At 51.8% G+C, this 24325-nt stretch overlaps 1 protein-coding gene across 1 annotated transcript; it reads left to right on the plus strand.

Annotated features, from left to right (window-relative positions):
• The first annotated feature begins 201 nt into the window (after positions 1–201).
• PLBD2 (phospholipase B domain containing 2) lies at positions 202–23054 on the plus strand. Its single transcript, XM_033097525.1, has 12 exons — positions 202–556; positions 8456–8549; positions 10260–10418; positions 11853–11953; positions 12172–12386; positions 17078–17175; positions 19253–19413; positions 20048–20143; positions 20388–20459; positions 21085–21237; positions 21691–21853; positions 22098–23054. The coding sequence occupies exons 1-12, from the start codon at positions 267–269 to the stop codon at positions 22263–22265; spliced, it is 1770 nt and encodes a 589-aa protein (XP_032953416.1). The 5' UTR covers positions 202–266; the 3' UTR covers positions 22266–23054.
• Positions 23055–24325: the final 1271 nt, after the last annotated feature.

Here is a 24325-nt window from a genome sequence, read left to right on the forward strand (position 1 = left end):
TTTACTCCTTGCAACTTTTCTCTAGGTTTGACATTTTGAAAAATAAAAAGTTGGGGGGAAGTGTGCTGCGCAGGGTTTCCCTAGGGGGACAGGGATGCTGGGGCTCTTTAAATGGGCGCCGCTCCGAACGTCCCGCCCCGGGCCACGCCCACCCCGGAAGAACTCGGCCCAAGTCCCGCCCCCTCCGCCGCGGCCTGGTGCTCCCCGCCCTCCACCGGGGAGTGCAGTCACGTGAGCCTCGCTGCGGCGTCCGGCTCCGTGCTGTGATGGTGGCCCCGGTGTGCCGCTCCCCCGGTGGCCGCCTGGCCCGGGCGCTCACGCGAGCGCTGGCGCTGGCCCTGGTGCTGGCCCCGCTGGTCGGGCTGTTCCTGAGCCCCCTGACCGGCGCAAGTCCGACCCCGGGGGGCCCCCAGGGACCAGACGGGCCAGTCCCACCCGCCTCCCGCAGCCGCTCGGTGCTACTGGACGCCGAGACGGGCCAGCTGCGTTTGGTAGATGGCCGCCACCCTGACGCTGTGGCCTGGGCCAATCTCACCAACGCCATTCACGAGACCGGGTAAGGGTTGGCCCGACCCCGCGCGGAACCAGCTGGGAGGGTGTTGCGTGGGCCCCGTGCCTCCCCTGCCCCTAGGATCAGCCTTTTGCTGGTGACAGTGCCCCTATCTCCCTGGGGGTCAGTTTCCCGCTTCTGAGGATGCAACACCACCATCTGGACCAGGTCCCTGGTTGGGTGAAAGATAATGCAGCATCCCTCAACTCCTGGGAACCAGTCCCTTGCCTTCAGCCTGGGGTGACACTATCTCTGTCCCCTTAGAGACCAGTTCCTGATCATTAGGGCCTCAAGTGCCTCCGTCTGGATCAGGTCCATGGTTGGTGAGAAATTAAATAATAACTCCTATTCCCGCTCGCCTTCCCCATACTTCCCCATACCTGGGCCGGTGGGGTGGTGAGCTCTCCAGGAGACTAATTTTCACTTCCTTGATTGTACCTTACTTACCCCATAAGAGCCAGCCCCTTGCCTCCATGTCAGAGCCAGGGCAGCAGGACGGAGCCTGGGTTCCAGGCCAGTTGGAAAACAGAGGGTCCCTAAATTCACACAGACCCAGAGAGTATCATGCCTGGGCTCTGCTCCTCCTTTCCTTCTTCTCTCCTGGTCCAGGGGCAAGTCGCTTGGCCAGATACTTAGTATGGAGCCAAGTGCTGTGTCTTTGGCAGCCATGATCACTAGCCTTATCACTGCGACTGTCATTCTGATGTGTGACTCTCACCTAACTCCTCTGCCTATCTCTGGGCTCTTATTTCCAAATCTGTGGCCCAGATTTTCAGGATGTGCTCTGGCTGAGGTTGAGTAATTCCCTCTCAGGCCTTGTACCAGAGCTTGGGCCTATTCCTTCCTGCATTCACTCACCTAGTGCACTTGGCCTTGGGGACACAGAGGTGAGCAGGTGGGAGGATCCCCATTCAGTGGGGGAGACGGTGCCAGAAGGGAAACCCGGGTCAGTGGGAGTGGGGAAACTCTGCCTCAAAGCCTTGTCAGCAGCGCCCAGGTCCTGGATCCAGGCTTTGCTGGGGATCTTAGGGAACCCTGATTCCTCTGCTCCCCATCCAATCCTGGGCTCATCCCAGTGGTTAGACTTCATTGCCCCCTCCAGCAGGCTTGGCGTCCTCCCACTGCTACCCACATCCATTTGGCTGGCATCCATTGATTCTTGAAGGTGTTGGGGAAACATCCTCATGCTGGCACTTTGTGGCACTTGGGAGGATATAAAATAGGCAGATAAAAGGGGGACTTGGGGGAGGGAGTTTGCTGTAGACACAGGAGCTGGGTGGAGCTAATCTGGGAAGGCTCCCAGGCAGAGGAGGCCATAGGGTTGGCTGGCATCAGTGCAGGCAACCAGAACTCTGTGGCTCCGTGACTCTGGAATCTGCTGACCCGTTCTCTGCTGACTCACATATGCTTAGCAGAACCAAGAGGGCATGACAAATCTCTGCCAGGATGCCAGCTAGAGGAGGAGGCACAGAGATGAAGCCATGCATGGGGAGGGGGCTTTGGCCCCAGGAGGCCCCCACTGGGCTGCATTGCTTTCAATTATGGGAAACAAGTGGAGAGAGAGGACTTCCTTGATTGTGCTGGATGGAAAGCTCTTCCAGGCCCAACTGCACTGCTCTGTGGCCTTGGGCAAATCACTTCACCTCTCTGAGCCTGTTTCCTCACCTGAACATGGGGCTCTAAGGGAAATTCAGTGGGATCATAGACAGCACCACTGTTTATTTACTGAAGGAAGGAATGAGTGAAAGAGAAAGGAGCAGGAGCAGGTGTCCTCTGCCCTCATTTTACAGTTGGGGAAACTGAGGCCTGAAAAGTGAGCCCAGGTCTGTTTCCCCCTTCTTGCTTTCACTTCACCATTCCAGCATCTTTTTTGTCTGGTCTCTTATTTCCTCCTCTTAGACTCACATGCTCCTTAACCCTCTGAGTCTGACAGCACTTGGGGGTTATGATGTAGGGAAAACCATATTAGAAGTCCCCATTTTATGAGCAGGGAAACTGAGGCCCTCGAAGACACCCTCTTGAGAACTCAGGGGTAAGAGGAAAGAAAGACATGTGGGTGTGCTAGCCCTGGTCAGCAGAACCTCTGATCTGTGGGTGACGGTCTCAGTGTTTGAAGAGTGGAGACCAGATATTTGACTCCACCTAGAATAGAGATCCCTCCTTTTTTCTGACCCCCAGATTTCACTACAGTGTGTCCTGGGATAAATTCCACGTCCTCTTCCCCCATAACCTCTCCTCTTTTAATTGTGCTTTATCTGGCTTTGGACAGACACTCCCCACGTAGCCTGGAAACATTTAGGATTTGATGCTTGGGGATCAAAGATGTCCCCAGAGGTGGAGCCTGTGCCAGCCCAGGGCTCTGGCCTTGGTCCTGGGGAGGCCGCACCCTCCAGTCTCACCTCTTCCTCCCTCCCTGACCTGATCCAACAACCAGCTGTTTGATGTAAATCACCTTGGAGTAGGGAAAGGAAGTAAAGATCAGTAAGAGAGAATTAACCTATGGGGAAGCCAGAAAGCAACCCAACCCAGTAAAATGGATAAATATCACCCAGCTATTTCTCTGAAAAGTCACAAAAGATAAACTTGCCATCAAGAATAAGAAAGGAGGGATAGCCACAGATAAGGTGGGCATCTCACCTCGTGAGGGCGCCCAGGGAATGCTGTACGCCAAAGCAGGGTGTGACCCCCTGCCCATCTCACATGAACTGTCTGGCTTTTCCCAAAAGTGGCTTCTTGATTAGACCCTGGAGTAGGCTCAGAGGTGTTAGCCACCTCGACATAATATCATGTGAAAAAAGATGAACACATCCAGTGCTGCCAACTTTTTATTTTTATCAAGCAAGCGCATTAAAAACAAAACAGAACCATATTTATCAACCTCTGTCAGTTTCATCTCATAGGAGATCAGCTATTTTAGAACCAAACAAGCAGAAAGGACACAATCTCTGGGTAAAGAGCCGTCTTGAATGGGCACATTTAGCTTTAGAAACACCCTCTTGCCAGTGTTTTCCTTTTGCCCAGGGTACAGTTTCTCAAAGTTCGTCTCCAGCACAGCTGCTGACGTCCAGCCTTCCCATTTTCCAGATAGGGAGCTGAGGCTGGAAGGGCAGGGGAGAGGGGTATGAGGCAGAGTTTCAGGTTTACTCTCAGAGCGATCTGGGGCACTCACTTCAGGTGGCGGAGGCTGGTGACAGCCTTGCAGGGTCAGGAGAAATCCTCTGATGAGAGCTTACTGCCCGAGGCAACATGAGAAGCCTCCGAGATCAGCCTCAGGCGCTCCAGCACTGAATCAGGTAGCCGGGAACCAAACCTGAAGCCTCCCCTCACTCAAGGCATTCTGGAAGCAGCGGCGGAAACCCACCCACCTGGGTTTTCTGAGGACCCAGGCAAAATGAATCAGGGTCATCTAAACCCAATCATCCCAGTGTCCCTTTGATATAAGGTGACAGTCTCTTGAACAAGGGCTGTGACTAATGCCATATTTCTGGTACTGAGGCCTGGCAGGAGGTCGGGAAATTATCACTTTCTGCTCCTCCTCCTTTCTGCCCAGCTTGAAAGACACCAAGCTGCCCTTCTTTACATTTTTGTAATTGTTAGAAAAGTAATTGGCTTTTCATGGTAAAAATTCTAGCAGTTTAGAAAGGTGGGATAGGATGTAGGAGGTAAACCTCTCCGCCACCCCCATTTTTTTCTTTCCATATATAACCACTGTTAGCTCTTTCTTCCAGAATGTTCTGTGCATAAACAGACCTAAACGTGCATACATATGTATATGTAGAGGTGTGCGTGTGTGTGCACGTGTGTGATGCTTTTATACATGGGTTTATCTGTGTCTACTGTCGACATAAGAAACGCCCAAATGTGTACAGAATTTTTGTAAGAGTTTTTGTGACCCAGACATGTTCCAGGGAGCAAGATATCAGATCTCCTGAGAATAACAGTTTTGCAGTTTTCTTTCATGCATTTGATTACATGGAGGTGGGAGAAAGCCAGTCGAGGATTGGATTACAGGATTATGTGCTCCCTTGAGGGCTTTATTTCAAAGGTGTGTTAACCTAGATGCACAGAAACAATGGACAGAGAGCAAAGATAAACCTTTTGCTAAGAAAGCTCTATGTCTAGAGCGTGACTACCCACCGTGCCCTGTCCTGTTAGGAATTTATGATCAGATCCCCTTCTGAGGTTGTTCTCCATGGAACCCCGTTTTTCCTTCGTCCGCACTACCACTTGTCCCTGATCTTTTTTCTTTTTTTCAAGTTTGTCTCTGACAGCTTGTCAGCACGTGGCATTCCACCACATGGTTCTAGAAACCCAGTGAATGAATGTATGGCTAGATTATTGTGTCAGGCCCCTTATGGTGGGCATTTCAGGAGGCTCGTGGGCTCTGGTGGAAGATGCTGCTGGGGAGGGAAGAGGACCCTCCCTCCCATCTCTGAGGGCTCTGTGAGCACCTGGTCACAGGTGCGTTCCTAACCACGGCCTATCTCCAGGGTCTCAGCACCGTGGCTTGACTGAGCCCAGGCACCGTAGAAGGAGCAGCTGTTTACCAGGCGCGGTCTGGAGGAAAGCCACTGGCCTCTCGGTTGTAATGGGGCTTGCGCCTGGTCAGCTTTTTTGGTTTCATGTAGTTTCTGTTGGGTCTCCTTTGATCCCCTGTTATTTATTTATTATTTATTTATCTTTTTTAAGGAGGGCGCAGCTCCGTGGCCCATGCGGGGATCGAACCGGCAACTTTGGTGTTATTAGCACCACGCTCTAACCAACCGAGCTAACCGGCCACCCTATCCCCTGCTATTTTTTCTCGTGAGGGAGGGTCTGCATACGGGGCCCTGTTAAAATCTACCTCCCGTCACCAAACCTACCGGGTCTTCCCAAACACCCCTCTTAGATTCTCAGTGAAACAGATGTTTACTGAGCACAGAGCGTGTGTTATCTCCTGGGACACGCCGTGGTAACCCTCTGAAGTGTGGGAGTTACAGATGAGGACACTGAGGCCCAGAGAGGTAAAGTCATTTTCCCAGAGGTACACAGCTCATGAGAGAGAGCCCTGGGGATTCAAACAAAGTCTGAGGGACCCACAAACCTAGACTGTTTGTCCTTCACTCTCCTTGAAATGTAAATATCTTCATTCCAGTCTCTTGTGCTTCTCTGTCCTTATCTGTGATGATATGTGAGTCTTTAGCCTGAAGTTCATGGCTCTCATCTTCCTTTGAAAAATACTAATCCTCTACCTCTCCCCCCAAAAAACAATTCCACAAAACTCAGAGTTAGAGGCTCAGAGCACGTGCTCTGGAATTTTAGTCTCAGCTCTACCCTTACTTGCTGTGTAACCTTGGGCAAGTGACTTCACCTATCTGAGCCTCACTTGGTTCCCACATCTGTAAGGTCAGGAGAATAAAACTCATTTCTTAGGGCGTCTTTGGAGAATTTAGAGAGATAAGTAAACTTGTCATGTGCTTAGCACGTGCCTGGGGCCTGTTGTTATTCACCATAGTAACGTGAATTACCAATCCCCACATCTTTTTGGCCTCAGCGTTCTTTGCCTTGGAACGTTCAGAGTTCAGGCTTTCTTCTTTTACTTTCCCTTTTCTCTCCCCCTTCCCCAGAAAGCTCCTACTTAAACTTCAAAACCCAAACCAGCCGTAACTGTAACCTCTTCGGTGAAGCCTTCCTAGGTTTTACTCTGCAGCAGGAGCATACCTCCTCAGGGCACCCCCTTGGCATTTTGTTCCTTTTTTTATCACAGCAGTTACCCTGTTACGTCATTATCTGTTTATGTGTCAGTCACCCACCCCACTCCACCCCCATTAGCTTTTTGAAGGTAGGACTAGATGCCATGCATCCTTGTATACTCTCAGGATCTGGCACCCAGTAAGTGCCCAAGAGGCTTGCTTGCCGAAAGTATCGGGTGTGGGTATTTTGATAGTCTTTCCCTCTGGAGTCTCCTCTAGGGCAGAGCTATTTCTATCCTGGAGCTCTTGGGTGGCATTTTAGCCAACTTTCTATGAGACAGTCCTGGCTGGGCCTGGCTGGGCCTTGTCCTGTGGCGTCTTTAAGGTCACATTAGTGTCTTCCTGTTGCGTTCATTTTCTTAACAGAAATTGCCTTAACGAGTGTTTTCCTCCTCGTTATAGAAGTCACCTGGGTAGTTTTGTGTCCTTGGAGCAAGGATGAAATCCAGACCCATAAAGGAAAAGAGATCAACAGATTTGGCTGCACAAAACCGAAAACCTCTATTTGGCAAAAACAAAAGCAAAAATCAATTAAAATACAAACGTATTTTCAATACTAGTCACCAGCCAAGGGCTAATATATGTAGAGGATTTCACCAATCAATTAGAGAAGGTTTTCAAAAAACACAGTAGAGAAAAATAAATAAAGGACACAAAGAACTATAAGTGACCAATAAAAATAAGAAAGTATATGTAGCTTAACTTATTAAAGGACTATAGTTAAAACAACACAATTGAATTTTCAACTCCCACCTTAGCAAGGATGAAAAAGATTGCGAGCATCATTTTAAGCAAGGGTGTGGGCAGACAGGGGTCTGGACACTGTAGAAAGGCAGTATGTACCCTTGTGGGTTCCAGGACTGGCAGGTAGAAACCCAGAGTCTTGGGCCCTACCCTAGGTGTCCTGGTCAGAATCTGCTTCCTCACGAGGTCTTCACGTGACCCAGATGTACATCAGAGTTTGAGACGTGCTGCTTCACAGGAGGAGTGAGGGCCAGGCTGCCTGGAACTGAACCCAGGCTCTGCCCTCTGCCAGCTCTGTGAGCTTTGGCAAGTGTGTCACCTCGTAGTGGGCTACAGTGCTGTGTAACAGACCCCCTGGCAAAGCCGGTGACTTAAGACAACCGTTTAACCTCTTGGGTCCATGGGGCGCTGGAGCAGCTCTGCTTTATGCAGACCTGCTCAGCTCCATGTGTCTGTCATACCGGGGGCGCCAAAAAAATGTAGACAAGTGGACACTTGGGCCAGCGTTGCTCAAGCAGTAGTTCGCCGTCATCAGAAGTGTCTGGACGCTGATGGGAACCACTTTGAGCACCTCTTGTCATTGCAGAAGTCAAACGTGACTTGTATTCATCTTTTGTTTTCAGTGTAGATTGAGTATTACAATTTGAATACAGTTTGCCTTTCTTAAAACGTGTATACATCTTTTTGGCACCCTCTGTATTTCTGGGACCAGTGGCCTGGCCAGGGCATCTTCTCATGGCAATAGCAGAGGCACAAGAAGGCAAGGGGAAACACAGGGTGGCCTCCCGAAGGCTCATGTTGTAACTGGCACACAGTCACGTCCACCCACGTCCCTCCAAATGGCCAAAGTAAGTCGAATGACATGACTGAGCCCAAATCAGAGGGGGCAGGCCACTAGGCCGTTAGTGGGAGGGACTGCAAAGTGACACAGCACAGGGCATGGCTAGGGAGGGGACAGCAGGGCCATCTGCCGCTGCAGTTACGTAACCGTGTGCTTACGTTCCTCCTATGTGACGGAGACAGTAACAGTGCCCGCTTGGTAGGATGGTGGCATTGTCTTGCGGATGAAAGAGTTAACAGACAGGCAAGTGACTAGCGCAGTGCCTGGCTCCCAGGAAGAGCTCAGTAGGTATCAGCTGGTATTATTGTGGGGGGTGGGAATGAAGGTTAGTGCAGCTTTTGAGGGAAGCTGTTTGTCAATATCTATTAAAATTAAAAGGACATGTTCCCTTTGACCCAGCATTTCCTCTTTTAGGGATTCAGCCTGACATGTGCACAGAAACAGACAGACAGACAGAGAATCATGTGAAAGGCAGGTCATCACTTTTTTTTGTGTGGTGTAACACTGGAAACAGCCGTGTGCTAAGCGGTGGACTGGCTTGGCGCCTGTCCCTGCACTGGTGGAGTGTCCCCTCTTCTCTCTCTCCAGGTGGGCCTTTCTGGAGCTGCACACGAATGGCCACTACAATGACAGCCTGCAGGCCTACGCAGCAGGCGTGGTGGAGGCCGCCGTGTCTGAGGGGGTAAGTGCCAGATGGGGGAACCTGGGGCTCCCGCCTCCCCTACCCCACCAAATGTGTTCCCCGGGGAGCTTTGGAGGGTTCTGAGATATGGGCAGAGTGGGCCCTGCCCCTGCCCCCAGCTCTCTATCTAGCTGGGGAGAAAAGGCTCACGTGCATGCGTTAAAAATTTACAGCAGGTACTTTTTGATGCGTATACAAAAATACGCAACATATTCCAAGTTACGAAGCATAATAATAATATGAACACCCAAACTAAAACCCAGCACGTTATTAATACCAGGAAGCCCCCCTCCCAAGCCAATCCCTCAGTTTCCCGTACCCCCAGAGGTACCCACCTCTAAATTGGTGGTGTCCTTCCCTTACTTTCATTCATTCAGTCATTTATATTGAGGAATAGTTCATATGCCATAAAACTCACCATTGTAAAATGTACAATTCAGTGGATTTTTAGTATCTTCATAAGGTTGTACAGCCATCACCACTGTCTAATTACAAAATGTTCTCTCACCCCAGAAACGCCATGCCCAATTAGCACACGTCCCTTTTCCCCTTTACTCCAGCCCCTGGCAACCATGAATCTGCTTTCTGTCACTACAGATTTGGTTATTCTTGATATTTTATATAAGTGGAATCCTCCAATATCTGGTCTTTGTGTCTGGCTTCTTTCCTTTAGCATCACGTTTTCAAGGTTCATCCATGTGGCCTGTGTCAGTACTTCATTCCTTTTTACGGCCAAATAATATTCCATTGTCTGGATATGCTGTTTTATTTATCCTTTCACCAGTGGATGGGCATTGGAGTTACTTGCACTCCCTTGCTTTTGTTAAAACTAGTTGTACTCCATGTGATGACTCCTTAAACAACATATTATTTTGCTTTACTTGATTTGGGGCTTTATAAAAGTGCCAATCATAATTTTCAGAAGTGGTGTGACGGCCGTGCTCCCACACCCTCGGTGGAGGTGTGACACCCACTTTAGAAAATAATTTGGCATCAGGTTGTAGAGTGGAATGCGTACGCGCCCTAGGACCCCGAGGTCCCACTCCTTAGATGTGTACCCTAGTGGTGACCTGAGGACGAGTGTGAGGTGTTCAAAGCAGCCCCAAGGCGTGAACACCCAAATGCCACCAGTGGGTGAGTGGGTACCCAGATGCAGTAGTCACACAGTGCAGCATAAGAGTGGAAATGAATGAGGGACACAGGTGAATCCGAGTTGCGTGATGGCTACAGGGAAAGAGCATGTCATAGAGGACAGCGTACAGTGTGACAGTCTTTTGTAAAAGCCACAGTCGTCATGCTGACACCTGGTTGCAGTTTTGGACGCCCTCTTGGACCTTGATGTCTGGGGATGTTGTCAGACGCTGGGCTGGGCCTATCCGTGTTGATGGACTGACTGAACACATATATAGATTGGGGGTCCCCAGTAACAGAGGGGGTGTGCTCTAGGGCAGATTTTGAATGCTGAAGGCTTTCAGAGGAAGATGTCCAGAAGCGTCAGGCCCTGTTGGGGGCTGAGGGCTGGACGGGTGAGAAGGCCCTTGAGGGAGAGAAACCAGGGTGAGCAAAGGCGCAGAGGGGCCTCGCCAATGCCCTTTGGAGACATGGATGGGGGTGAGGACTCAGCCCGAGTGGGGAGCCCACGGGGTCCTCCAGGCAGAGAGCGGCCTGGCCGCCTGGCCCTGCCCTCGCCCACCTTGCCCCCCCCCACAGCTCATCTACATGCACTGGATGAACACCGTGGTGAATTACTGCGGCCCCTTCGAGTATGAAGTCGGTTACTGCGAGAAGCTCAAGAGCTTCCTGGAGGCCAACCTGGAGTGGATGCAGGAGGAGATGGACTTGAACAGGGACTCTGCTTACTGGCACCAGGTGGGCGCAGCCGCTGTGCTCAGTGGGATCGGGCGGTGGGCTGTGTGGGCTTCGGGGACCTGCCACTGCTGTAGCTGCTGCCCTTCCACCTGGCCACTTGCCCGTCCTCTGCCCCTCTGGGCCAGCCCTGTGGTGTGTCCCTGATCTCCCATCCCTCCTAGCCGACCTGCCGTTCATCCATCTGTCGACTCTCCACCCGTCTTTACTTCCATGCATCCACTCGATGGCCCTCCAGCCGTCCCTCCTAGCCCACCGACCTCTCCAACCTGTTCTGCCCGCCTCTGTGAAAGAATCCACGAAGACATGGCATTCATTGTTAGTACGCTGTTTTACTTGCATACAAGGGAGATGGCGTGATGGATTGATTACATCCGATGCAGGTGAAAACAGCCTTTATAAAAGAGAAAGAAGGAAAGTAGGGAGCTAGAAAGCCCGGAAAGTTGGGGCACAAGGGAAAGTTTTGTTTTCCCTTGCTCGGGCGAGCTGCCGATTAGCCAGCTGCTAACAGAGAGGCCCAGGCAGGGTGCTCTGCCTGTGGGCCGCTGGCCAGCTCATCCCTGAAGTCAGTTCTTTATGGATTCCCTGCAACTCCTCAAGAGTTTAACTGTGGAGTACACGCCACAGGCAGTCTCTGGAAAATGGCTGTCAGTGTCAGTTAGCACCTCCAGCTTGCCCAAGCCAGGTGTGCACCTTTCCCTCATTGCCCACCCACCCACCTACTCATACCTTTACTAGAAGAGGCTCTTCCTCCCATTCACCCACACACCCATCTCCCTGTCTATCCACCTACCACTTATCTACTCATCCATTCACGCATCCATCCATCCATCCATCCATCCATCCATCCATCCATCCACCCACCCTCCCACCCACACATCCACATACCATCCATTTATCAATCCTGCCTCTCCATCCATTCATCCATCCGCCCATCCATCATTCATCTTGCAGATGCTTATTAAGTGCCTGGTGTATGCCCAGCACAGGCCAAGGCCCTGTAGGGACACGATGGTACTCAGTGGCTATAGAACAATGACAATGGGGAGAAGTCAGCAGCATGAGACAGGTGCTCTAAGGGAGCAGCATAGCCAGTAGCTAACCTCACAATGGACAGCTGTCAACAGTGGGCCAGGGCACACTGGGAGGCTTCCTGGAGGAGGTGGCTTTGAGTTGGGCTCTTAAATTGGGTTGATTTGGGGTTGGCACAGGACCAGAACACAGTTAATTAATTGAAAGCAGGAGGGTGCTTGGCATGGAGGGGTGGGTGATGGTTAAAAGGGAGTCAGGGCTGGCTGGAACCTGGAGGGTGTACCTGGGCCTCTCCCGCTCTGTCTGGGTCCCCAGGCCATAGCCCTTCCCACTGCAGGAGAAGGTGTGAGCCAGAGGGAGAGGCCTCACCCTCCCTCTGCCCCCTGCCCTTTGCCCCCTCCCCAGGTGCGGCTGACCCTCCTGCAGCTGAAAGGCCTAGAGGACAGCTATGAAGGCAGTGTGACCTTTCCAACTGGGAAGTTCACCATCAAACCCTTGGGGTTCCTGTAAGTGCACCCCCAGAGTGGACAGGGTAGGGGAAAGGGCCACACACCTCATAGTCAGACAGACTTGGGTTCCAGTACTGGCTCTGCCACTTCCTGGCTACATGGTCTTGGACCAGTCACCTCACCACCCCGAGCCTCAGCTTCCAACTCTGTGAAATGGGTCTATAATAGCACTCAGAGCAGGCATGGTAACCCTCCGGTGCCTTGGTCCTCCTTAGCCTGTTGCAGATCTCTGGGGACCTGGAAGACTTAGAGCTAGCCCTGAATAAGACCAAGACCAAGCACACTGTGGGCTCTGGCTCCTGCTCTGCCCTCATCAAACTGCTGCCCGGCCGAAGTGATCTCCTGGTCGCTCACAACACCTGGAACTCATACCAGAACATGCTGCGTGTCATCAAGAAGTACTGGTTCCAGTTCCGGGAAGGCCCTCAAGGTGGGTAAATGGGGGGTATCTGTATGTGAGCGTGGATGTCGGCACACGGGAGGGGCGCGTGCTAGGATATGTGGGCCTTGGCCTGAGACACGCCTCGGTCACTGTAGGGTCATTCTAAGACCTCATCTTATTTTTAACATGTTAGTTTTATCTCCCAAGGTGTATTAGTTAGTGAGTGCTGCATAACAAATCACCCCCACATTTAAAACAACAAAAGCTTAAAACACAACCATTTGTTTTTGCTCACACGTCTGTGGGTCAGTTGGGCAGTTTTGTTGTCCTGGGCCAGGCCTGGCTGATTTTGGCTGGATCACTGAAGCTTCTGCGGTCAGCTGTGGTGAGTTGGCTGACTTAGTATGTCCTCATTCCCATGCCTGGGAGCTGGCTGTCTGCTGGGGTGATGGGCAGCTGGTCTTCGTGGTCTTTCATCCTCCAGCAGGTTAGCGCAGGCTTGTTCATGTGGCATCTGGGCGGGGAAGTATGGAAGGCCTCCTGAGGGCTGGTTGAAAATGGCACAGCATTCGATGCTCAGAGTAAGTCAGGTCACCAGCTCAGATTGGAGAGGTGGGGAAATAGACTCCAGTATTTAATGTAAGGAAGTGCAGAGTCACATTGCAATGGTGTGAATGCAAGCATGGGAAGAATTACAGCCGTTTTTGCAAACAGTCAACTGTACCAGGAATGCACGCATGCACTCTTCCTGTCAAATGTGACAGCTTTGCAGCTCAGGCCCAGGTTCCCCATCGTGTCTCTCCCCACCCCTAACCCCAGTGTCAACCCCAGAGGGAGCCATTGCCAAATGTTTGCAGTACCTCCTTTTTGGCCAAACTGAAAAACTTCATGCTGCCGGAGGTGGTGAGGGGGTGGGGACGTGTATGCCCTCACTCAGTGCTAACGGAGTAGGAGTTGGCATGGCCGCTTAGAAAAGGGACCCAGCCGGCATCTAATAAACTTCGAAATCTCACTCCCGTGACCCAGCAATTCTCTGGCTCAGATCAGTCTCTATAGAAACGTTTCCATTTCTGCACAGGGAGTGTGTGCAAGGATGTCACCTGCGGGGGTGGTTTGGAGACAACCTAATACCCATTCATTTAAATCTAAGTAAACTTCTAAATTGACATTTATGTAGAAAGTGTGCATATCACAAGCGTGTGGCTGGACTTTGTGCACAGTGAACACACCCACGTGTGGCCCCCAGATGGAGAAACAGAATATTCCCAGCCTCCAGAAGCTTCTCTCCTGTTCCTTTCCAGGCACTGTTCCCAGACCAGCATAATCTCTGTCCTGATTTCTTACAGCAGAGATTAGGTTTGCCTGATTTTGAATGTTATATAAATGGAAACATGCAGAATGTGCTCGTTTGCATCTTCTGTGAGAGTCATCCACACTGTACTATAGATTTATCATTCTCTTTCCTATACATCCATGAACATTTCGGTCTCTTTTAGAGAACATACATAGTCATATCCGTATGTTATAGAAAATGGGAAAATACGGCAAAACGTGTAATGCAACGAAAGTGACCCGAACACCCTACAACCCGCAAGAGATCATTTCTCTGAACATTTGGTTATGTTTTTCTCCTAGACTTTTAAAAAAAACTGTACCTCGGTTTTCTATTTGTTTTAATTTATTTTTATTACACTAGTAATACATGAGTACATACTCGCTGCCAACAAATTCTACCAATACAGGTGAAGAAATACATCTCCCTTCATACCTTTCTCCTAAATTCCAGACCCCTCCTCAGAGCAAACCACTGTTGCCATTTTAATTTGGATCCGTCTAGAATTTTTTGGATGCATTTACATGTGTATATGGACCTTTTTTTGATTAACAGACTTTACCTTTTAGAAAAGTGTTAGGTTTACAGATGAATTAAGTAAATAGCAGAGTTCCCATATAGGCCCCTCACTTTCCTCTATTACTCACATCTTGCATTAATGTGATATATTTGTTACAATTAGTGAACCAACTAGTTGAGGCGTATTGATGGAAGTCCACAGTTTACATTTGAGTTCACTCTTGGTGTGTTAGAGTTTTATGGATTTTGACAAACGTACAATGACGTATCCACCTTTACCGTGTTATACAGAATAGTTTCACCGCCCTAAAAAGTTTGCTTCCTGAGTTTTTGAAAAAACATAAATCAGATCCTACCATATGGATTGTTTGCAACTTGTACTTTTTACTCAACAGCCAGCCTTGGAGAGTTCTCGCTCATTGAGCTCGTTCCCAGTTGAGGATTTGGGCCATTTCCGGGCTTTTCTGTTTCAGATAACGCTGCAGCAAGCAAGAGGGCCCCAGAGACGGTACCTAGTAGAAACGCTAGGTTGAAAGATGTGCATAATTGGGGCAGTTGGCTCAGTTGGTTAGAGCGCGGGGCTCTTAACAACAAGGTTGCTGGTTCGATCCCCACATGGGCCACTGTGAGCCGCGCCCTCCACAACTAGATTGAAACAACTACTTGACTTGGAGCTGATGGGTCCTGGAAAAACACACTTAAATAAATTTTAAAAGTTTAAAAAAAAAAAAAAAGATAGGCATAATTAAAATTTTAGTCTCTAGATAAATACAGCCAAAATGCCTCCAGTTAACACTTCCACCGTCTGTCTGTGAGGATGGCAGCTTTCCCCACAACCTTGCCAGCACTGGGTATTATGATTCCTTTCGATTTTAACCATTCTGCTGATAAAATGACATCCCAGACCATTTTTTTTTTTTTAGATTAACTTTATTAATGGATAGCTTACATACACACGTTAGAGTGTCTAATTTGATGGGTTTGGACAAACATATGCAATCATGTAACCACCATTCAGTAAAGAAAGAGAACACCCCAAAAAGTTCCCTCTGCCCTCCGCAGTTAGTCTCCACCTCCCTCCCCAGGCAACCCCTCTTCTGATTTCTTTCCCATTAGGTTAGTTTTGCCTGTTTTAGAACTTCTTATAAACCTGCACTCGTTTTAAACATTTTCTGGCTGTAGTTTTATTTTTATTTATTTGCTTTATTGAGGTGAAATTCACGTGACATATAATGAACGATTTTAAAGTGTTAAAGTGACATTTAGTCCATTCATAATGTTGTGCAACCACCACCCCTGTCTAGTCCCAACAGATTTTCATCACCCCCCCAAATGAAACTCTGTACCCTTTAGCAGTCACTCCCATGGCCTCCCCACCCGCACGCCGGCCCCTGACAACCACTAATTTCTTTCTGTCTCTATGGACTTATCTATTCTGGACATTTCATATAAATGGAATCATATAATGGTGGTTTCGTTGTGTCTGGCGTCTTTCACTCAGCATGATGTTTTCAAGGCTTCTTCACATTGTAGCACATGTGTGTGCTTCATTCCTTTTTATGACTGAATGATATTCCATTGTATGGAGAGACCACAAAATTTGTTTATCCATTCATCTATTGATGAATATTTGGGTTGTTTCCACCTTTCGGCTTTCACACTAATTTTTAATAATTAAAACAAATTGTTTAAGTAATACGTGTTCACTGTAAAACGTTAGAAAATGTAGTAGAGCACAAAGAAGGAATAAAAATCACTTGTAATCCACTCTGGCCCGAGCCCCCAAAGAACCACCGTTAATGTTATTTTCCCTTTCAGTTTCAGCTGTTTAGTTATGACTTTGCCCTTTTGTTTTTACTTATTTGTTAGTTATACAGAACTAACGGGGTGAGGCTCCAGGGATCCTCACCCCTACCCCAGAACCCCTTGTACCTGCCAAGTGCTGGTCTGGCTATATGGTACCCTTGATTGTAGGCCTACAGCGTGCCTACTGTTTTGCTAGAAGCTCTTTACCTCTGCAAGCTTGTAAATTAAATCCTTAAAACTGCCTTGTGTAGGGGTGAGGGATTTTTATTCTCATTTGTAGATAAGTGAACCGAGGCTCAGACAGGCTAAGTTACTTGCGATAGGCCAAAAAATAAGGGGTTGAGCCAGGATTCTAGCCCGGTCGCCTCCTTTTGAAGCTCATGCTCTTACATGACCCCGCAATCCCACTGCGGGGTATTTGTCCAAAAGACATGAAATCAGTATCTCGAGTTGATATTTGCACCCCCGTATTCATTGCAGCATTATTCACAATAGCGGAGATAATGGAAACAGCCTAAGTGTCCGTCAGTGGGTGAATGGGTGAAGAAAATAGGAGTAATATCTATACACACGCACAATAGGATATTAGGTGGAATAGAACGTGAGGTGATGGATATGTTAATTAGTTTGATTGTGGTACGCATTTCACAGTGTATACAAATGTCAAATCGTCACATCACATACCTTAAATACAGGCAATTTTTAGTTGTCAGTTACACCTCAGTAAAGCTGGGGGGAAATCCCTCCCAAAATAAAGCCCGTGCTCTTTAGACTTCTGGGTATTGCCCTCTGAGTTATCATTTTTACAATAGGTCTTTGTAATTTAAAAAAAAAAAAAGGGGGGAAACCAAACCAAGGCACTACAAAACTATGTATGTATTTTGCTCCTAGCTTTCACACACACACACACACACACACACACACACACACGCACACGTCAGCCGCCTGGGGCTTCCTCTGAGACCTGCTGTCCCCCAGCTGGAGTCTCCCAAGTCTCGTTGGGTGAGGGTGTGGGCTCCCCTCCCCCAGTGGGGCTGTCTGACTAGCACTCCCCCTACCCTGGTACACTCTCCCCCCACAGAGGACTCGCCGCTGGCTTCCGGCAACAAGTTGGTCTTCTCATCCTATCCCGGCACCATCTTCTCCTGTGACGACTTCTACGTCCTGGGCAGTGGGCTGGTGAGTCTCCCTCTCTTTCCCCTTCTTTCGCCCCGAGGCTGCTTTTCCCCCAGCAGCTCTGGGTGGGCAGGTGGGCACAGCCCCACCAGCATACCAGGGCCAAGGCCCATTCTCCTGTGGTGCTGGGTACGTGGGTCACCGGCAGGGTGGGAGTGTGCCCCATCCAGGCCTCCAAAACCTGCAGCCGGCCTCGGACTCTGCTTTGTGGCACAGCTCCACAGAAATCGCTTTTCTTCATGCACTCATGCACTATCCATGACCTCAGTGACCTCATTGTGTTCTTATGTATTTGGGATAAGCTGTCCCTCTTGCACATGACCTTGCTCTAAAATACTGCCTTCTCTGTCGCCTTCCACAAAACCCCTCTAACCTGGCCAGGGTTTCTGAATAAATGTTGTTTACCATGTGGTTGTTTTTATCGGTTTTCCTGGCTGGCGTCCAAACTCATTTAGAAATCTGTTCCTGGCACCCCTTGCAGAGGCAACCAGCCCTGCGATCGCCAGGGCAACACTGTAGAGGAGAGAAAAACATGGCAAAAAAAACCCCACCTCGGCCAGAAGCCACTAATTCCCTGGGGAGAAGAGGGGAGGGGAAAAGGGCTCTTTTCTATTAGTTTTGGAGGGGAGCGCGGGATTTAGTCCCCTTAAGTTGAAAGGGGCATGAGAGGGCCAGGCAGCGGGTGAGGGGACCCCCGTGCTGCACTCTGGGGTGGGGGATAGTGGGAGTGGAGCCTGGGGAAGGACCTGCAGTGTCCGAGGGGGAAATTTACCTTCCAGTCCTTAGCTGGTGTTGTTTTACGGATCTCTTTGGCCATCTGGGGAGCTGTGAACCCCTTCCCAGAATAATGTTTTTAGAAAGGAAACCAATTTTGTTGAAATGCGTTTATCAAAATTTGATAGAAGTCCACTTGAAATACATGTTCTGCTTTTACCAGCACATTAAGGGACAAGATCGGGTGGCAGGTGTGCGACCTACCATCATTTAGAAGTAAAGAGGAACCTAAACGGTGTTTTGAGATGCGTGCAACCCTGTCACCTGGTGGGAAAACATCTGTGATTTCTGTTGGTGACAGTCTCAGGTACCGCTGATACCTGTGTGGTGTGCCACCTGTGTTAACAATGGGAGGAGATGCTCCTTTCAGTTTGACGTTAGCAGAGGTATCATCTAACATCAAACGTGACATAAAGATGGGATGTTTTTCCCATCCATGTCTGCAAACTCCCTGATCACGGCAGCTCCTTGGGATCTCCCCTGCCGTGCCAGAGGAAACGGCCCTTGGGGGCGCTGGAGGCCAAGGTGGCCTGAATCCTGGCCGTGGCTTTGGATGCTAAGAGCAGCTGGTTGAGCCACGAGGAAGGGACAGGGTGGAGGGAGAGGAAGAACCTCTTCCTGCCTGGGCGTTGCCACTCAGAGGCTTGCTTTGCAGATTCCTCTTTTAAACATCCCCTTTATGGCTGGTGCTGTCTTTAAGCTGGTTCCCGGCTTCATGTAACACAGGGAGAAGCATGCTGATTGATATCCAGCTGTCGGGGAACAAGCACTGTTGTAAGAGCTGGGAGTTTGGGGAACGAATCTTGGCCAATCCACTTCCCAACCATGACCTTTGGCAAGTCTCTTAGCTTCTGCAGGCTTCAGTTTACCTTTTAGTAAGAAGGGGCATTACTAGTCGTGCTGGGTTTTTCCCCGGCGTTTGTTGAGATTATGGCAGTCTGCAGGCTAAGAGCCTCAGGCCACCCACCTTCCCCTGTGAACTGCAGGGCAGGGGGAGAAGTGGGCTGCTGTCTCTCTGGGGAGAGTTGACCGAGTTGGTGGAAGGCGTGGCTCTGTAAGAGTGGCACCCTGGCCTCTTCAGGGCTCTTCCCCAGGGCAGAGCTGGATGCGTGATCATGAATGTCCTTCAGTGCTCAGCCAAGGAAGCAGTGACGAACGTGCACCTGAGCCCGAACAGGAGGGTCTAAAACTGTTCAGTAGTCAACGTCTGAACCATGGCTGACGCAGCACTGCCACTTGGTGGCAGCAGGCCCCGGTTGTAAGACAGGTGGCCCTTCAGTGCAGCGTCCCCTCGGCTCTTCCACAGGTGACACTGGAGACCACCATCGGCAACAGGAACCCAGCCCTGTGGAAGTACGTGCAGCCCAAGGGCTGTGTGATGGAGTGGGTACGCAATATTGTGGCCAACCGCTTAGCTGTGGACGGGGCCTCCTGGGCAGATGTCTTCAAAAGGTTCAACAGCGGCACGTGAGTGGGCTCCGGGCCCAAGAAATGGACCAACCTCCCTCTTAATTAAGGACTCGGCTCCTGGGGGACCTCACATCGCATGAAGGCCACGTACCCCACACCCTCTGCAGAGCCCTTTCATGGATTCTTGTTCGAGTGGGAAGGAGCTCTAGGGTCCCCTCCCTTGTTTCATACATGGGGAAACTGAGGCTCAGGGAAGGAAAGCATTTGCCCCTCTTGCAGCCTCCTCAACCCAGGGAAACCCCCCAGAGGAAGGACAGGGAGAGAATTTGGAACTTGAGAGTTCTGGGGACAGTGGGGAGGCCGTCGAGGGGGTGGGCATGGATGGATGAGGGCACTCTGCACCAGAGGCCCTGGAGCTGGGCAGTGCAGGGTGTTAGGATGTCGGGCAGAACTGACCTTTGTTCCAGTAAGCACTGCGGAGCCATCAAGTCCTCTGGAGCAGGCAAACAGTGTGATGAGAGACGTTTGAGGACACCTGGCCAAGCTGCAGTAGCAGCGTGACGGTCAGATGGCCAGACACCCCCGGCCACCCCTCCCCCGTGATTCCTAGCTGTGCGGAGCAGTGGAGGCAGGGGGAGGCTGGGGCGGTCGTCCCAGGGTCTGCTCAATCCTCTCTTCTTGGGCACGGCAGGTACAACAACCAGTGGATGATTGTGAACTACAAGGCATTCGTCCCCGGTGGGTCCAGCCCTGGGAGCAGGGTGCTCACCATCCTGGAGCAGATCCCGTGAGTACCCTGGCAAAGAGGGCAAGGTGTTCCAGGCAGAGGGAACTGCCTAGGGAAAGGCGGCAGGCTGAAAACACGTGGAAAGGGAAAGTCCAAGGAAGGCGGGATCGGAAGAGACGGAAGCCCTGACTGGAGCTAAAGACTCAGGATGTAATCTACCTCCAGGCAGTGGGGAGCCATGGGGTCCTGGGGCAGGGCTGAGCCCCTTTTCTCACCACCCTTGCCCCATCTCTCTCTGCCCCAGGGGCATGGTGGTAGTGGCAGACAAGACCTCGGAGCTCTACCAGAAGACCTACTGGGCCAGCTACAACATACCGTACGTGTTCCTCCTGCGCCCCCTACCCCGCCCCGTACCAGCTCTCCATGCTGGCGAGGGGCGCTTCCCAGGTGACTTTAAACCCACAGCCAAGAAATCCATTCCACCTGCTTCTCTGGTCAGGAAAGCCTTGGCAGTTGTGGGGTACAGTCGTGGGGACTTAGGTCAGCATCTGAATGACCTCCCAATCTGCACCCACATCAGGGTGACAGGGGGTGGCCCGTCTCTGGTGCTGACATCTGCCATGGCTCCCCAGCTGGAGCTGCTCTGCCATCACCTCTTGACGTTGACTGTGCTTTACCTGGGTTATCTCATCTGAGCCTTATAGTCACCCCACGCGCCAGCCACAGTTCCTGTTCCCATTTCACAGACAATGAGACTGAGGCCCTGAGAGAGGGCCTAACTCCCCCATAGCTGGTCAGTGATGAAGCCAGCATTGGAAGCCATGTCTCTTGGACCCCCGCAGAGCCCAAGCTTGGCCACCCCACCAAACCACCCCCCAGCACAAACAAAAGACATCACTGCCATCCTGATGCGATGGTTGTTAGCGCTAATGTTCTGGCATGACCTCCCACGGCCAGGTGAGGTCATTGGAGGTCGTGAGTGACAGTCCTCGTCCCGGCAGGTCCTTTGAGACTGTGTTCAATGCCAGTGGGCTGCAGGACCTGGTGGCCCAGTATGGGGACTGGTTCTCCTACGACGGGAACCCTCGGGCCCAGATCTTCCGGCGGAACCAGTCGCTGGTGCACGGCATGGATTCCATGATCCAGCTCATGAGGTACGTGGGACTCATGTTACAGGTGGGATGCCAAACGGCCGCTGACTGACCACTCTGTACGGGGCTCTGTTTGGTACCCAAGACGCAGGCACGAAGCCTGTCCCCCACTGTCCTCAGGGGGCGCTCTGTTCCGTGAAATCCATCAAACACTGACACTGAAGGGGCTGGGTACCTAGGACTGTGTGAGTCCCCAGAAATGCTATAAAGGGACAAGATGGGGTCTGTAGCCTGACGGGACGGGAGCCATCAGCCTCGGACGGAGGGATGCCTGAGTGGAGGTCTGAATGATGAGGATGGGACAACGGGGTGCAGGGGGCGAGGGACCCCAGCAGTGGGAGGTCTTGCACAGGAAGCAGGTGGCTGTGTTGGGGCGCAGCTGCCAGGAGGAGTTGGGTCCCCTCCTTGGCTTCCCCTTCCCAGCATGACTCATGGTCCCTCCCTTCCCACATCCAGGTACAATGACTTCCTGCACGACCCCCTGTCACTGTGCAAAGCCTGCAACCCCCAGCCCAACGCAGAGAACGCCATCTCGGCCCGCTCTGACCTCAACCCGGCCAACGGCTCCTACCCCTTCCAGGCCCTGCACCAGCGCTCCCACGGGGCCATCGACGTGAAGGTGCCGCCCCGCCCGGGCCCTGGGGCTGCAGGCGGGTGGGTGGGCCGGCGGGCCTGGTCACCATCGCCACTGGGGAGAGGATACGGGTGAAGTCTGGGCTCAACGCAGATGGCAGGGCAGCAGTCACGGTCAGAATCGGGCTGGGTTGGGGTCCAAGTTAGGGTGGGTGCCAGGGCGCTGGGTGGGGCGGCTTGGAGCCCAGCCTGGGCTGGCACTCAGCAGTCTGCTCTGCCCCGGCCCCCAGGTGACTAGCATGGCGCTGGCCAAGGCTCTGCGCCTCGTGGCAGCCAGTGGCCCCACGTGGGACCAGCTGCCCCCTTTCCAGTGGAGTACCTCACCCTTCAGTAGCCTGCTGCACATGGGCCAGCCTGACCTCTGGAAGTTCTCACCCATCGAGGTCTGGTGGGACTGAGACGCCACCTGTGCCCTGCTGCCTTCTGCCCCTGCTGACCCAGCAGGACCATCCTCCAGCTGCCGCCATGACCTCCTGCCCACCCCCTCTGTGGCCTTTGCCCCCTGCTGTCCCCAAAGCTGGGACCTGGGTCTGCCAGGTTCACTCGTATCTGGGCGGCTCCTCCTGGTGGGGCCACGGAACCCAATGGGGCCCAGAACTGACTCTCTCTCCCCGAAGTGGGTGAGTGCCATCCCCGTCTCCCTCTGCCTCTCTGCGTCTCAATCTCTTCTCTCTGTTCTCCTTGCTTCTCTCTCTTGCCCACCTTGGGGCCCCGTCCTCATGCTGCCCCTCCTGAGGGATCAGATTCTGGGGCCTCCAGTGGGACAGGAGGGGCCTGTCCCTCTCCCTACCTCCCAGCGTCATTCCTGCCCGTGGCTCTGGAGCTTGTGGGGTTTCAGCCCCCGAGACCTGGGTGTTACGTGCGGTTGGCGTCTGCAGTTGGCATTGCTCCTCCTAGCCGCCAGCCCCAGCCTCTCTGCTCCCTTGGGAAGCAGCCCCATTTTCCCTTCTGGGCAGCTTCCTCAAGGACAGACACGTGAAAACAAACAAAAACCAAAGTTTCTGGGGTCTTGTGGTTGAAGGGGCCTGAGTGTCCTCTCTGCAGGGACAGGCAGGAGTGTGAGGTCCCATGCTCCAGCCTCATGCCCCCCATCCTGGGCCTGCCCCTGGCCTCGGGGCAGTGCCCACAGCTCTCCTGCAGCGGGAACCAAATCGCAGGCTGTGTCGCCATTAAACGAGGAGGCCGTGGCCCCTGTGCTGTGCTCTTTGGGACAGTGGGGAGGCTGGGTCCACACCCTTCCTCGTCTCAAGTTTGGAATCTGCACCATCCTCCCTTGCATCTTCCTGTCCATCCTTCTGTCTGTCCATCGATCCATTTGCCAACCCAGCCACCCATCCATCCACCCATCCATCAGCCATCCTTCCATCTATCCATTCATCCATTTTCCAATCAGACATTGTTACAAAGTCCTGTGGATACCTTATACCAAAAGGTACAAAAAAGTCCGCTCTTGTGAAGTTTACATTGGGGAGCTAGTCAACAACATACATAAAATAGGTGTGTAAGATGTTGATAAATGCTCTGGAGGAAATAAAGCAAGGATGGAGGGCTCGGGGCAGTGGTGGAACTCCGGCAGGGCCTTCTGTAGGAAGGGGCAACTTCAGTCTATTCCTTAGAATGATTCTGGCGCCTTCTGCTTTCTGGGAGGTGGGGACAGTTATGTCGCCAGGGTGATTCTGAACGGAGTATGGGGGGATCATGCAGACAGTCCCCCACTGGGGCTTCAGCTGACCCAGCAAAGGTAGGACCTACCTTTGCAGAGGCCGTCAGAAAGGCACCTGTGCTCTGGGAGTTTCCCACAATCCTCATCTTCAGAATGGCAGCTGCAGGCTCATCTGTGGCTTCTGCCCATCCCTGAAGGACGGGTGTGGCCAGCTGGTGGGGCCCCAGCCCACAGCCCTGTGGCTCCTCCTCTCGTGTGCAGAGGTGTCTGTCTGCCTTGTCTCTGGGGGATTTCATGCCCAATCCAGCAGGACAGTGGAAGCTGGGAGCAGGCCTATTCTGAGCAGGTTTTCCTGAACTGGGTACAATTTCAGTCCCACTCTATCCCCAGGAACAGCTCTGGAGCCATGGGGCTGATTTCCTGTTCCTGTCAGCCCTTCCTTCTTGTCCCATCCCCTGGGTGTTTAAAGTACACGTGGAAGTCAGTAGGTAGGCCTGTGGCCAGGGTGGGCTTGGGGTAGGTTTTCCACTGTCCCGGAAATTTCACAGCCCCTGTTCTTGGGCAGTGTGGGTGGGGGCTTTGCAAGCCTATGCTCATCTGCATGGCGTCTGAAGGATTAGAGTGGTCTCAAACTTCACTTTGAACTTGGGGATCCAATGAAGTGCCTCGGGGGCTGCTACAGGTGGCGTGGGGACATTCCTGAGTAGTGATGGGGACCCCCCTCCTGGATCTCAAGGCAGTTCCTCCCGTTTTATATGCTGGGTTCAGCACGCACTGTCCTTGGAAGAAAGGGTT

Source organism: Rhinolophus ferrumequinum, chromosome 25 (assembly GCF_004115265.2).
Source record: "Rhinolophus ferrumequinum isolate MPI-CBG mRhiFer1 chromosome 25, mRhiFer1_v1.p, whole genome shotgun sequence".
NCBI classification, from domain to species: Eukaryota; Metazoa; Chordata; class Mammalia; order Chiroptera; family Rhinolophidae; genus Rhinolophus; species Rhinolophus ferrumequinum.